At 49.3% G+C, this 13,682-nt stretch overlaps 1 protein-coding gene across 2 annotated transcripts in view; it reads left to right on the top strand.

Moving 5' to 3' along the window:
- Positions 1-1,776: 1,776 nt before the first annotated feature.
- The window catches only part of LOC115637558 (protein argonaute-1), a 47,266-nt gene continuing 35,360 nt past the window's right edge, over positions 1,777-13,682 (top strand). For both annotated transcript variants that reach the window (XM_030538901.1, XM_030538900.1), the window contains exon 1: positions 1,777-1,896. In XM_030538901.1, coding sequence (XP_030394761.1) covers positions 1,872-1,896 — 25 coding nt within the window. In that variant the 5' untranslated portion in view covers positions 1,777-1,871. The remainder of the gene's footprint in view (positions 1,897-13,682) is intronic.

Here is a 13,682-nt window from a genome sequence, read left to right as displayed (position 1 = left end):
AGCCCTGCCGTGCTTACTCAATGTTCTCAACTTCCTAGGATGCAAACAAACCAACCTGCACTACTGCCACTTCCACCACCAATGCCCATACTGTTGCCACTCTGTTCTCTTCATCTCCAAGCTCCTCTCCCACATTGCAGGGTTTCAGTTCCTCCTCCTACCAAGGCAGGTCTCCATCCTTTCCCCTGGGACATACTTGCATTGCAGGGAAGGACTGCATCTTTCTCTCCCCTCTAACAGCAGGCACCCACTACTGTCCACCTCTTCTCCTTCCACAATTCTCCCTCCTCAGGGCCACCAGCGCACTGCACTGCTCCCCGACACTAATGCAGCCAGCACTCTCTCCTGAGGGCCCACTCTCCTCTCCTTTGCCATTATATACTGAGCAGTGCTTCCCCACACAACTGCACATACCTCCCCTAGCCCCTCACTGCTGAGCCAGCACTCCCTCCCCTTGTCCCCACTGCACAGCCAGCACTCCCTCCCCAGCCCCTACACACCCAGCACTCCCTCCCCTACCCCCCGGCACACCCAGCCCCCCTCCCCCAGCCTTCCTGCACACTCAGCACTCCTTCCCCTAGCCCCCCCACTGCACACCCAGCCCGCCTCCCCCAGCCCCGCTGCACACCCAGCACTCCCTCCCCCAGCCTCAACCACTGCACCCACCACTGCACAGCCAGCACTCCTTCCCCAGCCCCACACTGCACACTCAGCTCCCCCGCACTGCACAGCCAGCACTCCCTCCCCAGCCCCTACACACCCAGCACTCCCTCCCCTAGCCCCCCGGCACACCCAGCCCCCCTCCCCCAGCACACTCAGCACTCCTTCCTCTAGCCCCCCCACTGCACACCCAGCCCTCCTCCCCCAGCCCCCCTGCACACCCAGCACTCCCTCCCCTAGCCCAACCACTGCACACCCAGCACCACTCCCTTAGCCCCCCACTGCACACCCAGCCCCCTCCCCCAGCCCCCCCACTGCACAGCCAGCACTCCCTCCCCAGCCCCTACACACTCAGCTCCCCCGCACTGCACAGCCAGCACTCCTCCCCCCAGCCCAACACTGCACACTCAGCCCCCCGCACTGCACAGCCAGCACTCCTCCCCCCAGCCCCTCACTGCACACTCAGCCCCCCACACTGCACAGCCAGCACTCCTCCCCCCAGCCCCTCACTGCACACTCAGCCCCCCACACTGCACAGCCAGCACTCCTCCCCCCAGCCCCTCACTGCACACTCAGCCCCCCACACTGCACAGCCAGCACTCCTCCCCCCAGCCCCTCACTGCACACTCAGCCCCCGCACTGCACAGCCAGCACTCCTCCCCCCAGCCCCTCACTGCACACTCAGCTCCCCCGCACTGCACAGCCAGCACTCCTCCCCCCAGCCCCTCACTGCACACTCAGCCCCCGCACTGCACAGCCAGCACTCCTCCCCCCAGCCCCTCACTGCACACTCAGCCCCCGCACTGCACAGCCAGCACTCCTCCCCCCAGCCCCTACACACTCAGCTCCCCCGCACTGCACAGCCAGAATCCCCCTACAGCAGCTGCTAGGAAGCTGCCCAGTCTCGTTATGGATCCAAGATGGCGGCGCCGTGTATCCGCGGCTATGGGCCTGCAGGGGGCTGCCGCGCCGCGCCGCCCCGCTAGGGGGCGCTGCCCCATCTTCACCGCCTTTGTTGGCGCTGGGGCCGGGCAGCTCGCGGCGGCGCTGGTTGGCCGGACGGTCGCGCCTGCGCACTGGGGCCCAGGCGGGGAGGAGGAGGCGGCTGCCCAGAGGCTGCGGCGGCCGCAGCAGCAGCGGGAGGCGGAGGGAGCAGCACCCCCCCCCCCGCCCGCGGTGAGCCCAGCTCGGAGCCGTGCCGCGTGGATGGGATGGAAGCAGGACCCTCGGGAGCAGGTACCGGAGCCGGCCCTGCAGGGAGTGGGGGGACGGGGGGCTGCGGTGGGGAGCTGGGGGCAGGGGAGGTGGGGCAGGGCGGTGGGGGGAGCTGCGGTGGGGGCTGCAAAGGGGCAGGGTAGTTGGTGCTGAGGGGTGGGGGCTGTGCAGTGAGGGTGCTGGGGCGGGGAGTTTGTGGGGGAGTGCTGGGGGCAGGAGGTGCTGGGGGCAGGGGAGCTGGGGCAGGGCGGTGGGGGGAGCTGGGGTGGGGGTTGCAATGGGGAGCTGGGGGCAGGGGAGCTGGGGCAGGGCGGTGGGGGGAGCTGCGGTGGGGGCTGCAAAGGGGCAGGGTAGTTGGTGCTGAGGGGTGGGGGCTGTGCAGTGAGGGTGCTGGGGCGGGGAGTTTCTGGGGGCAGGGGAGCTGGGGCAGGGCGGTGGGGGGAGCTGCGGTGGGGGCTGCAATGGGGCAGGGTAGTTGGTGCTGAGGGGTGGGGGCTGTGCAGTGAGGGTGCTGGGGCGGGGAGTTTCTGGGGGAGTGCTGGGGGCAGGAGGTGCTGGGGGCAGGGGAGCTGGTGCGGGGGGTGGAGGCTGTGCAGTCGGGGTGCTGGGTAGGGGAGCTAGTACAATGTGTGGGAGCTGCAATGGGGGAGGAATTGGGGATGTGGTGCAGTGGGAGAAGAGGCATAGGTGTTCTGTAGTGGGGGAGGGACTGCACAAAATGGGAGAGGGAAATTGGTGCAATATGGGGAAGGGGTATGTGGTGTGCTGCCAAGGAAGACGGTGCAGTGGGGTTACAAAAGCAGAAGGGGAGTTTGTGCAATGTGGGGTTATGGGGCTGCAGTGGAGAGGAGGAAGCGGGGGAGCTGTGCATGGAGGACAGGCCGGACTTTGTTTTATGGGAGAGGGAGCTGTACAGTGAGGATGTGAAAAGAGATGTGGAGTTGGTCCAATGTGTAGTTAGGGGGTTGCAGTGGGGGAGAGGCTGTGCAAAGGGACGGAGGAGCGGTTAATGCAGTGTGGGGTCCGGGAAGGCTGTGCAGTGGAAAGGCACTGGCTGCTGGGGCCTTGGAGATGTAGGGAGGCTCCTGTGTTGAGGGCCATGTGATTTGGGAGTGTGTGTGTGGGGTCCTGTGATGTTGGGGCCAGGAAGGCTCTGCGTTGGCGGTTGTTCAGTGCTTTGTATTGTAAAATGGGGGCTTGGTGGTGGGAAGGGGGAGGACAGAGCTGCTACCTGGGGATGTCAAGGAAGGATGGGGAATGGGAGGTGTTGTAAGGGAGGGACCTAAGGGGGCTGAGTATTGTATGGGTGTGTGTGTGATGGGTTGTTGAGGGGGTAGCGGGGATGGGGGTGGTGGAAAGGAGAAGACCCTTTAAATAAATGAGAATACCCACCAGCTGCAGGGAGAGGAAGCATGGAAAGAGGGAGATTTATTGGGCTGCCCCCTAGCAAAGAAGATGGAGTGGGTGCTGCACGGAGCAGAGAGGGCTTCTGGGGGTGGGTGGCCGGGCAAGTGGACCAGGGTTGTGCAAGGGGCTGGTTGCAGAGGAAGGAGACTGCTGGGTAAAGGAGCCGCAAGCCCCATCAGGATGGTGGTGGGAGGCAGCAAGCTCCTGCAAGAGGCTGACTGTGGGGAGGGAGCCTGGGGGACTGAGGCACTGCAGGGGGCAGGATAAGGCGCTGTTGAGTTGAGCAGCAGGTTCATGTCCCTGCAGAGCCTGATGTGTATAGATTAATCCTGCTGCTAAGGTCTTGGACTGCCAAAGACTCCTTTTATATCTCAAACCCCGGAAAATGACTTATTTTTTCATGATAGGGAGGGGAGGAAGAATCCCCAATTTCTACCTATCCTCCTCCCCCACAGATGCATGCAGGAGAGACTTAGGGTGATAGGCAGCAGACAGTGCTTGGCCTTGGAGCAGGAGTGCTGGTGCTCTCTTATTTGGACACAAGGGCCAGTTGCGGCTGTTTTCTTGTGACAGAATGAAGTGGTTTCTGTCTCTGTGCTTGGGCATGCGCAAAGTCTGGGATTCCTTTGCCTGCCTGACAGCTGGAGAGGGGAGGCAGCGACTGTTGCTAAAGAGATTCATTCTAGTGCCCTCAACGTTGTTTAACTGGGTGTACCGGGGAGAAGCAATGCGAGTGGCCAACAAGGATTCTGATACTGTCCTTTCTTTGATTGCTTGATTTTCAAACTGCCTGGCCCTCCCCTGCGAAACTCCCCCAAACATCATTTAAACCGCTGCTTTCGTAGCAGCAGATCATTTAATTCTTGTTAATGTGGGTTCCATGGATGTCTTTATTTGATCTCAAATGTGCAATTTTAATTTCCTACAGAATATTACAACCTAAAATAAAGGGTGGTGGGTGAAGAGAAGAAAATCAGCAATGATGCTAGATCGTTGGCTTCTGTAAGCTCTTGAAACTAAGTTGATGGCTTAATTCTGAAGTAAACTAATTTAACTTGCACACATATAAGCCTAAATTATAATGTGGGTGTTTTCAGTGTCACGGCGAAATAGCTCATCTGTACATTGATAACTAGAAGATACTTAACACTGACTTATTAGCATTCTGACTAGTGTGACCTCATGGTTAAAGTAGGAAGCTGGGAACCAGGACTCTTGGGTTCTGGTCCTTATTTTACCAGTACTGTGTTGTGTGACCTAGGGTGAACACTTAATCTCCCTGTGCCTCTAATTTCTTATGTATAAAATAAGGATAATATGCCCTCTTCCCTCGCACAGTGAGTCTTAAATAATTTTTAGTGCTTTGAGATCCTCAGATGGAAAAGTATGCATCAGATTAGAATTGCATTATATTGTTCATCTTGGCATGCCTGGGACTCTGCTGTATCGGGTTCGAGTCCTCTGAGTGGGGGAACTGTGTTTGTGGACTAGACTCCACAGTTAAAGACCCTGCCGTGAATGGCTGGATCGTGGGAATGCAGCACCTTACTGGTTTTGGTCAGTTACTCATCAGTTATGGCAGGAGGCTGTGAGAACTCAGCATAAATTACAGCATGCTGCTGCTTTACGGTGGTGGCTTTTAGTTTTCCTTTCCACCACATGCTTGTGAAAAACTTAATTGGCAGGTGTTGTTACTGCTGCTGCTATTGGAGCAAAAAGGGTGTCTGAGAGTCAACGTGGTTCTTAGTGACCTCAGCCACTCTAGAAACCAATAGGAATTAAATCCACTCGGCACCTAACCAGGATCACACCCAACATGCATGAACTTGCTACAGTTTCCCCCAGTCCAGAAGCTGTGGGCTAGAACAGTGCACTGTTGGGTATGCGTTACTGGTCTAGGCTCTGGACACGGCCCAGGTAGAGCAGCTATGACTGTGCATCACTGACGGTGCCAAGCTGAGAAGCCAGTGATGGAAAAGGTCCATTTCTCTCCAAGCCCAGTGTGGGATAATAGTCAGTGTCTAGTGTGAGAGTGTCTGTGTCTATCCCATAAATCTAACATGTCCACTAAGAGGCTCTCTTGACTACTTCCCATTGTTTCTACTTGTAAAATCTGCTACTCTTCACTCATAGAATGGATCTGAATTCCATGACTGGGTTCTGTACGCAAAGGCCACCGTGTCCATCCCTGAAAATCTTGTGTAATGACACGGAGAAGAACTGTTTTGCTTTCCATTAATCCAATTAGGCTCATCATGAGCGTTTGAGCAAACAACACAGCAAAGGAGATGGAGGAAAATATCTGTATTAAAAATTATTTGTATATTTGTAATAAAGTACATTGAACTTCTAGGTGCATGCACAAAATAAACAATTTCAATGTAACCTGTATCAACAGAAAAAAATTCTAAACATCCCCTTCTCAGTTCATCTCTCTTTCACCCACTCTCCCTCTTTGGCTATAGCCTAAGCATCCAGATAAACCTTGCATCAAATAATACCATAATCCTAATCTTTGATTCAATAGTACAGTGTATGGAAAAACCTAATGAAGACATGTGGAACATAAGAATGAGTGGAAAGACAGCAGTGAGGAACTCGGCAACCCTTTCTGCGTTTATATTGCATGCAGCTAAGAGAGGAAATTTTGGGGAAGAAGGAAACTAAACACACGTGCATGGTGGTTTTAAATTCTAAACCCTATGTTTGGCACCTTCTATATCCCTTACAAACTTCCTAAATACCGTTAAGATTAACCGTTGGCTTTGTGTGTTAACCTCCGCAAAAACCTGCAGCTGTTTCATTCTAAGGGATTTTTTTATCTTCAGGAAACACAAATTCATGTCTGGGTATTTACTGTGTTTCTAGGACAGGATTATTTCATGCAACAAAGGCGAGAGAAGCATCTTGCCTCAAGACATAACATGTGATTTATCTCTAAATGCTTTCTGTTGTGTAGCTACAACACCAACGAAAGCAAATGTGAGACTAATGATTAAAATGGCAGATGTTAAAAGAAATCAGGAAAATAAGCATACTGAAATTTTTCTGCAAGGATGCTCTGGTTTGTAGGGTGGCTTTTTGGTAAATCACTGCTTTGTGTGTACGCTTTAATCATTTTAGCATGGAGGAAATTGGCATTTTGAGCCCAGTGTTTGGATCTGCTCCACTGATACCTCTGCATGCTGCTACAGTGGAATCCTTAAAAAAGAGGAAATAGGGTCTCTTTGCCTAGTCCTGTGTCTTTGAACACAATAATCGAGTTTCCGAACGTTTGCAGTTCCATGTGTCTGCATCTTAGTGGCCTCCGTGTAGATGTCCTAGATGACTCTGTGTGTAAAACGCTGCTGGAACAAGCTAGAGGAGCAGGGGCATCTCTTGCCTCTTCTAGACATTGAGAAGGCAGAGACCTGACACTCCTGATCCATGGCTGAAAAGACTGGATTAGCAACCCACACTGAAGATATTGTGAGAATCTTGCCAGCAGCCAGCATTCCAAAACACTGCTGGCCTTTTCCATACAGTGAGCAAATACATATTTCCATATATAGTCCCGTACTGCCTACCACAGGGTTTCCTGTACTTCTCGCTGAAGCAGCTGGTACTGGGTCACAGTCAGACAGGATACTGGACCAGATGGACTCCGGGTCTGATTCAGTCTGGCAATTCCTATATTTTCTATTTGTTATAGTGTAATCAGCCTGTATTCTGCAGTACACTCTCCTCTGTGGAGTACAGGAATCAGATCCTAGACTAATTCACAAGTGAAAGTGACTTTAATGAATTCAGTTTCCACCTCCGCTGATAACAGAGCCAGCCTTGGAAATCAGCAAAGCTGTCACTGTGGTGGGGCTTCTGTTTTATAAATGTCATGGCTCTAAATTTCCCACCGTCCCTGCTTCCAAGAACTCCCATGCTTCACGGCTTTCCATACTTCAAGGAGCAAGGCAAAGCTTTTTCCTAGTTGCTAGCAGCAAATGTGGCTTTTGGCTCCGTGGCGTGAGGCATTATAGTCTGGGGTTGGGTTAAGTGTGTTGCTGTCCAGAGAGTGTGCTTTTGAAACATCTTAAAAACTTGACTGCTGTGCACAGACTCCGGAGCCAAGAGACGGGGTCTGCTTCTGCTGCTGTACAGAAGGCTGGAGGATCTTTCGCAGAATTGTAAGGCTGGTGCTGTGCATTGAGGGATGGGAACAAAGTAGTGGAGGCAGAGAGTGAGACATTTTCCCAGACTCGTTCCAGACATTAATCCTCTGCATGATTGCAAAGAATGGGATAGTTACTTTGCTTGAAGCTTATAATCATTATTATTTCATTGGTAGTGTGATAGCGCTTAGCAGCCAAGTGCTAGGAGCTGTACAAACATAACACAAAGATGACCTCTGTCCAAAAGGGTTTCCTGTCTTTAGATCTGAGATGGCAGATGGATGCAAGAAACAGATGGGGAGCACAAGGGAAGAAGGCTGGAGTTGCAGCATCTTGTACTCGTGTCATGTCACAAAACCGTTCTCTCTTTTTAAGCTAACTCAGCAGGTGTTATAAAATCATTCACTAGATTTAGTTTCATTAGAGCCATGCTAAACCCCTTAAAATCCACCCCCCAAAATTGGTGGTATCTCCCCAGCTTGGTTTTTAGTAGCAGGTGCTGTATTATAAAGTCTCATATTACTAAAAGGGATTTGTACAAAATACACTGCATTATGTTTTCTGGTAGTCTGTGAAATATTAAACCTAAACTCAAATAAAATGAGCAAAGTACACCTTATGGTGCATTTGCTTTCCGTTTCACTCACTGAATTGCTAATTTGCAAAACCCAGTGACTCTCAAGGAGTTTCCCAGTTGTGAACAGAGCTTGGCAAGGGTCTAGGGTGTCTCACATAAGTTTGCAACCACACTAGTGCAGACAAGATGGCAGGGCTGTGCAGACAAAGGGTGGGTGATGTTTTTAATTTGGCAGTTCCAATTTAGACACTTCTGATTTCCCAGTTAAAAGCCAAGATCCTGACACAGCGTAACAAAGTGCTTTACAGTTTAAGGCTTTCTGTGCAGTGTCTACAAAGAGCTAAATTGCTTTCAGAAGTAAATACCATAGTAAAACAGATTAGTGCCTATTTCCGGACATTTCTTGGACACAGCTACCGAAACCCGGGCCAGAAGCAATACTTGGGTGGCTGGACAATTCAGTTTTTCCCCCAGAAGGCTGGCCCTGGAGCATGCTGACAGGTTTAATGCTTTGAATCAGTGTTTTCGGTCTGAGCTCTCTGCCTGCCATGGGGTCGTATTCTAATTATACTCAGTTTAGTGTTGAACCAAAAAGCCACTACAGCCAATATTAATCTAATTGCATTTAAAGTAACTTCTGTGATAGAGAATTAATGTTAGACAGTGAGTGCAAATTTGTGGATTTGCAGAGATTAGGTAAAGGAAAGTTTTTTTCATAAATCTATACTCTGCATATCTTTTTCTTCTGTCCCTTGTATCAAGTAATGTCTTCCTTTGTGCATTTAAAAATGTTAGCATGGAGGTGGGAAGTGTATTACCTACTATTAATTAGTTTGACTGGAAATAAGGCACACATTTTTAACAAGGAGAAAGAGTAACTGTTGCGACAATTTACCAAGGGTTGTGGTGGATTCTCCATCAGCGATAATTTTCAGATCAAAGTTGGATCTGTTTCTAAAAGATCGGCTCTAGGTATTCTTGTGAGGAAGTTCCTTGGCCTGTTTTATACAGGAGGTCCGACTACATGATCACAATGGTTCCTTCTGGCCTTGGCATCTATAAATGTGCACTCACCAGGATAGACTAGACAGGAGTGGTGGCAACAGGCTTTTATTTAGTTTGGAAAGAGAAAATCCTTAATCCAGAAACAGTGGGGAAAATTATCTTCTACTTTTAAAATTAAAATCTCTTCAAGTGAACTTAAGAGCACAGAAACCTCTTTGCACATGATGTGTAGCCTTTTATAGCAAATGGAACTGCATAGTTGTAATTAGCTATTTAGTAGTAGCAGATACTAAATTTTGCTATTTTAAGTCCATTTGCTGCATTAGGGAAAACAAGACACTCAAGAAAACAGGTGCTGGTGATTTTCTCACAGAGTTAAATTTTGATCATAGGCTTGAGAATAAACGTGAGGGGACTTCGGATGAAGCTGTGGTTCTGCTGTGACTTTTTTTGAGAGTGAGCTGGTAAACTGACAAGGAAGTCTGAGCAAATCCTTCTCACCCAGCAAATGTTTTAATGGGATGGGTTGTCTAGCAGGTTCTGAGATCTTAGTTTGGGTAATGCAGGAAGAAGAACTGTATTGAATTAGTAGAAATGTCCTAGAAATAGAGGTCAATATTTTCTTTTAATTTTGCTGTGTTCCATGCAAAGGAGAAATACAGCCCTTGTCTCCTCAAAATTAAGACAACCATCTTGTTCTGTGCAGGCTATTGTTGACTCCCCCCGCCTGAATATATTGTCCTTCATCTAGTGTTGCCACTTGCTCTCTGGCTTTTTATGAGACGTTTCATTTAACTGATTCAGGGTGGAAGATCTTTCAGGGTTTTTTAAGTGAGCGTAGGGTAGCGGTGATTAATGGCCTTTCTCTGCTTGTTAACACACCACTTGGTGACAGCCAAATATGTCCCCTCAAGGCTTTTGTAACACAACTGTTTTTTTCCCTCAAAACCTATTTATAATTTTCTCAGATTCCTAACTTTATTTTTTAGGAACAGGTTGTGTGCGTGGGGAGATTATTATACAAACTCTGTTCTGTAAAGAAACTTCTTTTTGTGTCTCTGTCCAATTCTAGTGGCCCGCTTTTTCTTTCTTCTTTTTTTTTTTTCTGGTTTTGAATAGAGCATTTGGAGAGGATTTAAATTGACATGTTAATTTCATGCCCTCCTAAACATTACCGGTTCTCAGCCGTCAGGCAGCTGTTGGTCAATTGGTTGTGTGTTTGCCAGCTGTTACGCTAAATATATAAACAAAGTGTATTTCAGCACTAATAACCCCAAATGGATTTTTACCTTGACTCCTGTTGCGCACACACAACCCTTCCTAAAAGAGTTCCTTAGTTCACAAGGAGCTGTTTTTTCATGTGTGAGTCTCTCTAGCAAGGGGGTTCTGGTGCAAAGTTATCAGAGCTCTCCCATTGCACCTCTATCTTAATGGCTCTGGGGCACTGCTTTTGTGTGTTAGCCTGTGATTCCTCCCAGTCTGCTGAATTTATAATGGCAGGCAGATTTCATACTGCTCACTGAATTCATTGTACTGCAGCAAAAACACTGGGCCTCGGCGCTCTCATTTACATGACAAAATGGGAGTTTATGCAGTTTTACCATGGAGAGTTGAGGTATGCAGAGAGAACCCCCTGTCTCTAGGCAGACGGTCACTCCTAACAAGCTTCTCTCTTCCAGGGCAAAACTTACACATTCCCATGCAGATGCCCCCTTCATGGCTGGTCTTATTTGTATTTGCTGTTTCTCATACTGGGGGGGCGGGAGCGGCAGCAGTGGCTTTGCATCTTGTTCAGCTGCCTTGCACAGTGATGGCTCTGAAGGGTGGGGGGGGGGGGGAGAAAGAAACGTAGCAAGTGTAAATCCTGTGAGCAGATGGCACACAGGCCACATGAAAATGAAGCTAGTGCAGGCTGCAGATGCTCGACACGTCCCAAGGTACGGCCCACAAATTGCACGAATATTCATGCCCAAATACTGTCGCTGGCCAGAGATGCCTTAGCTATTGGTTTAATGGCGTTCTCTTCATCTAGACCTGGGTTTGTTTATGCTGGAGGTTGCTCCCAAGCCTGGGTGGTACTGGGATTCCTACCCAGGTGGTGCCCCCAGACCCTGCTCATGGGCCCTGTCTAGCCAGCAAGTGTTTAATAAAAGCAGCTGTCTGGCGATTTGCTCTTCATATGCCACTTTAACCCCCTGAATTTCCAGCTGACACTCTGCCTGCCATGGCGTAGAATAACAGTTCACTAGTTATGATGCTGGGCACTGTACAGACATAATGAATGACAGCAGCGTTTCACCTGTAGATCTCAAAGTACTTTGGAAAGGAAAATAATTATCCCTGTTTTGCTGAAGTGGCAGAACGAGGCCTGGGAGGTGACTTGCCAACAGTCACACAGCAGCTCAGAGTCAGCACTGGGAGCGGAATTTAAGTTTTCAGACTCCCAGTCAGCTGGAGTTCACTGTCTCCAAAGGAGGGGATGTCCGTTCTCTGAAGGACAGCTGCTTAGCCTGAGTAACAGCTTGAGCCTTACTCTCTAGTCCGGGGCAATGGATGCCTTCTCTGACTCGTAGAGTTGCTCAGATAGCTTCTGCACTGAGTCTGAGGGCTCTCTACGCTACGCTTGCAGCGCTGCAGCTGTGTCCCTGGACTGCTTAGTGAAGACACTGCTTATGCCGTCGTCATAACTACTCCATCTCCCTGGGATGGTAGCTGTGTTGGCAGGAGAAGCCCTCCTGTCGGCATCGTGCTTTCTACACCTGTGGTTAGGTCGGTATAATGGGCATGGACTTTCCACACTCCGGGGCGACTTTGTTATACCACCATCAGTTGGTAGCGTAGACCAGGTCCAAGGATCTGAACGTCCTCACATCTGCCAGAAGAGTCTCATAGACTAGCTGTCTCCTCTTATGAACTCCTCCTTTCCAACACACTGTCACGGTGCTAGTCTTTAGATACCATCTCTCCAGCAACGATGTCGACCCTCATTATGTCACGATCACCGTTGCTTAGTGGCTCAAGCTATAATTCTTGAGCCAAATCCTGTTGTCACTTAGAACTAACTGCTTAATCTGTGGCATTAATTCACGACCTTAATTAATTATGAGGCTCAGTGATCATAAAGCATTTTGAGGTCCTTGGATGAAAGGCTTTGTAAATGCAGAGTCTTATTTATTAGCCAGTCTATATGGCATTAGGCTTGCATTGCCATGACACCATGGGAGCATTAAGAGCCATTTTTAGCTCTTGCATTGCTTTTTCTTTGTAATGAGAAGGCTCTGGAAAGGCTCCTCTTCCACAGAGGTGCAAGGTTTGTTTTTATCACAAAAGCAACAGCTATCATTAACTTCAGTGGCAGCTGCAGATTGGGTAACTGGCAGAGTGGATCACAGGTGGCCAGTGGGGAAATGGGGAGAAGGAAGATGCTGGAAAGGGTGGTGCTTGGGAATAGATAACATTTTGGTCTTTTGTCCCTTGTTCACAGCTGCAGTGTATTGATTTCATTTTGCTCTTCCAATCTCTGAACCGGAGCTGTACCAGCAGCACCGTGTGGGATCTGATATAGCATGTGTTGTCTGGCTATTTGCTTTGGCTCCCTTGTGGATGTGAAGCCCTACTTTTGTTCTTTCATCTCCTGCAGGACAGACTTTTCAATAGCTCTCGTCACCTTAGGAACTGGTTTGTTGTCAGGATTCCAAGCAATGCACACGTTGCCCATCTCTAGCTCTGGGCCTGCACTTTCAAAAGTTGCTTTAGTCCAGAGAGTTCCTCTCTCAGAACCATGAAGTGGATTGACTTTGGGGTCACTCTGTAACAGTGGTTCTCACCCTTCTTTCATTTGTGGATCCCTAAAAATATTGAATGGGAGGTACAGACCCCTTTGGCCATCTTAGACATAGTTGGTGGACCCTCAGGGGTCTGTGAACCACATGTTGAAAATAGCATTTTGTGGACCTCCAGGGGTCTGTGGACCACTGCTCTATTACACTTGGAGACAAGATTCTTGAGTATTTTTTGCAGCTCTGCCATTGACTTGCAGAGTGGCATTGGGCAAGTCACTTCCCATTCTGTGCCTCAGTTTCCCCACATGTAAAATGAGGGTAATGCCTACCTCATGGGAAGAGGTTGGTGCGGCTTGATTCATGGTTGTAAAATGCTCTGAGATCCTCAGATGACAAGTGCCAAAGGAAGGTGAAGTGTTAATCAGTAGAAGTTATGTCCTTTCCCTACAGAGACTATCATTGGTACAGATGGATTGCCAGAGATGCATATTAGGAATTGCAAACCATGGCATGTACTTTTTAAAGAAATTAGTTAGCATAGTTTAATAATTTCTTGGAAGGGAACTGCAGGAGAATCCTCTTCCCCCCCTAGAAGTTTTGCAAAAGTTGTTAGCAGAGCTTTGTGGAAAGTAAGAGCAGGGAAGTGTGAGTTTAAAATCAGATTAGATGGGACCGTGGGGCTTCATTGTCCACAGATAACTGTTGTTTGCAAAAGTCAGCAATTGCAGGGACGTCACCCTATTACAGCACTTGCACTACTATATGGGAGTAGGATTCCTGGGTTCTGTTCCTTGTTCTCCTGCTCATTCATCAGACTTCTCTGAGCCACAGTTTTCTGCCTGTAAAATGGAAATACTTTCCTTCTGCAACGTAATTTGTAAAGTTAAAGTT

Source organism: Gopherus evgoodei, chromosome 20 (genome assembly GCF_007399415.2).
Source record: "Gopherus evgoodei ecotype Sinaloan lineage chromosome 20, rGopEvg1_v1.p, whole genome shotgun sequence".
NCBI lineage: Eukaryota > Metazoa > Chordata > Testudines > Testudinidae > Gopherus > Gopherus evgoodei.
Note: the sequence above shows the minus strand (reverse complement) of the source record. Positions and strands in the feature narration are given on the sequence as shown.